This window comes from Eimeria mitis, genomic scaffold (genome assembly GCF_000499745.2).
Source record: "Eimeria mitis Houghton genomic scaffold, Emh_scaff3069, whole genome shotgun sequence".
NCBI lineage: Eukaryota > Apicomplexa > Conoidasida > Eucoccidiorida > Eimeriidae > Eimeria > Eimeria mitis.
The window spans coordinates 618-1857 of NW_013571415.1; the positions used below are offsets into that span (position 1 = coordinate 618).

General features: G+C 60.9%; 1 protein-coding gene across 1 annotated transcript in view; it reads right to left on the reverse strand.

Moving 5' to 3' along the window:
• The window catches only part of EMH_0061970 (zinc finger (CCCH type) protein, putative), a gene marked incomplete at both ends in the record, with an annotated part of 5511 nt that overhangs the window by 204 nt on the left and 4067 nt on the right, over positions 1-1240 (reverse strand). The window contains 2 exons of the mRNA XM_013497978.1: positions 1-67; positions 163-1235. Coding sequence (XP_013353432.1) covers positions 1-67; positions 163-1235 — 1140 coding nt within the window. The remainder of the gene's footprint in view (positions 68-162; positions 1236-1240) is intronic.

Here is a 1240-nt window from a genome sequence, read left to right on the forward strand (position 1 = left end):
TGCTGCTGCTGCTGCTGCTGCTGCAGCAGCAGCTGCTGCGGCTGCTGCTGCTGCCAGAAGCAGGGACCTGCCCATACACCCCGTGGCCTGAGCAGCCCGAAGGGGGTGCTGCAGCTAGCTGCGAGAGACAGCTAGCTACTTTGGCTACACACAGCTAGCTACTTGGATTCCACACTGCTGGTATTTGCTGCTGCTGCTGCTGCTGCTGCTGCTGCGGCTGCGGCGGCGGCTGCTTCTGCTGCAGCAGCGAAGGCCCTACCTGCTGCAGCAGCAGATGCTGCTGCTGCAGTGGCTGCTGCTGCTGCTGCAACAACTATGAAGCAGTTTAAGTATATCTGGGTCCCTCTGCGCGTTGCTGCTGCTGCTGCCTGGCTAACAAGGGGCTGCTGCACTGGTGGTACCTGCAGCAGCGGGTACGGCGGAAAGATACCGAGGGGGAAGCTGGTGGGGGCGTACTGGGGCCCTGGTGCTGCAGCAGCAGCAGCTGCTGCTGCTGCTGCTGCATACGGCACCTGCACGAATGGGGTTGCATACGGCAGCAACCCAGGGAGAGTAGAATACACGTCAGGGGGGACGAAGGGGACCTGCGCATACACCGGAGCGCTGCTCTCTACAGCAGCTCGCTGCATCAGCAGCAGCTGCTGCTGCTGTTGCTGCTGCTGCTGCTGCTGCTGCTGCTGATCGTGCTGCTGCCAACCATGGCTTGGATCCTGCTCTGCCATAAAAGCTTGTTGCTGCTGCTGCTGTTGCTGCTGCTGTTGCTGCTGTTGCTGCTGTTGCTGCTGCTGTTGCTGCTGCTGCCCTCGCGATGAATGCCCGTCACCCCGACGATGGTGGCCATGCGAATGGTGGTGGTGATGCTTCTGCTGCTGCTGCTGCTGCTGCTGCTGCTGCTGCTGCTGTCTATCAACAGATATCGTTCGCTTGTTCTGCGTAGCTGCGGATACACCCCGTTGCCGTTCTGGCGCCGGTGATTGCTGCTGCAGCTGCTGCAGCTGCTGCAGCTCTGTCGAGGTTCCTGCGGGAGATGCAGCAGCAGCAGCAGCAGCAGCAGCAGTAGAAGCAGAAGAAGCAGCAGGAGCGGTACCAGCAGCAGCAGCATTCTGAGTCGCATTTGTTGCTGTTGCTGCTGCTGCTGTAGTTCCTGCCGTGAGTCCTGCAGCAGCAGTTTGCTGCTGCTGTTGCTGCTGTTGCTGCTGCTGCTGTTGCTGCTGCTGCTGTTGCTGCTGCTGCTGCTGCT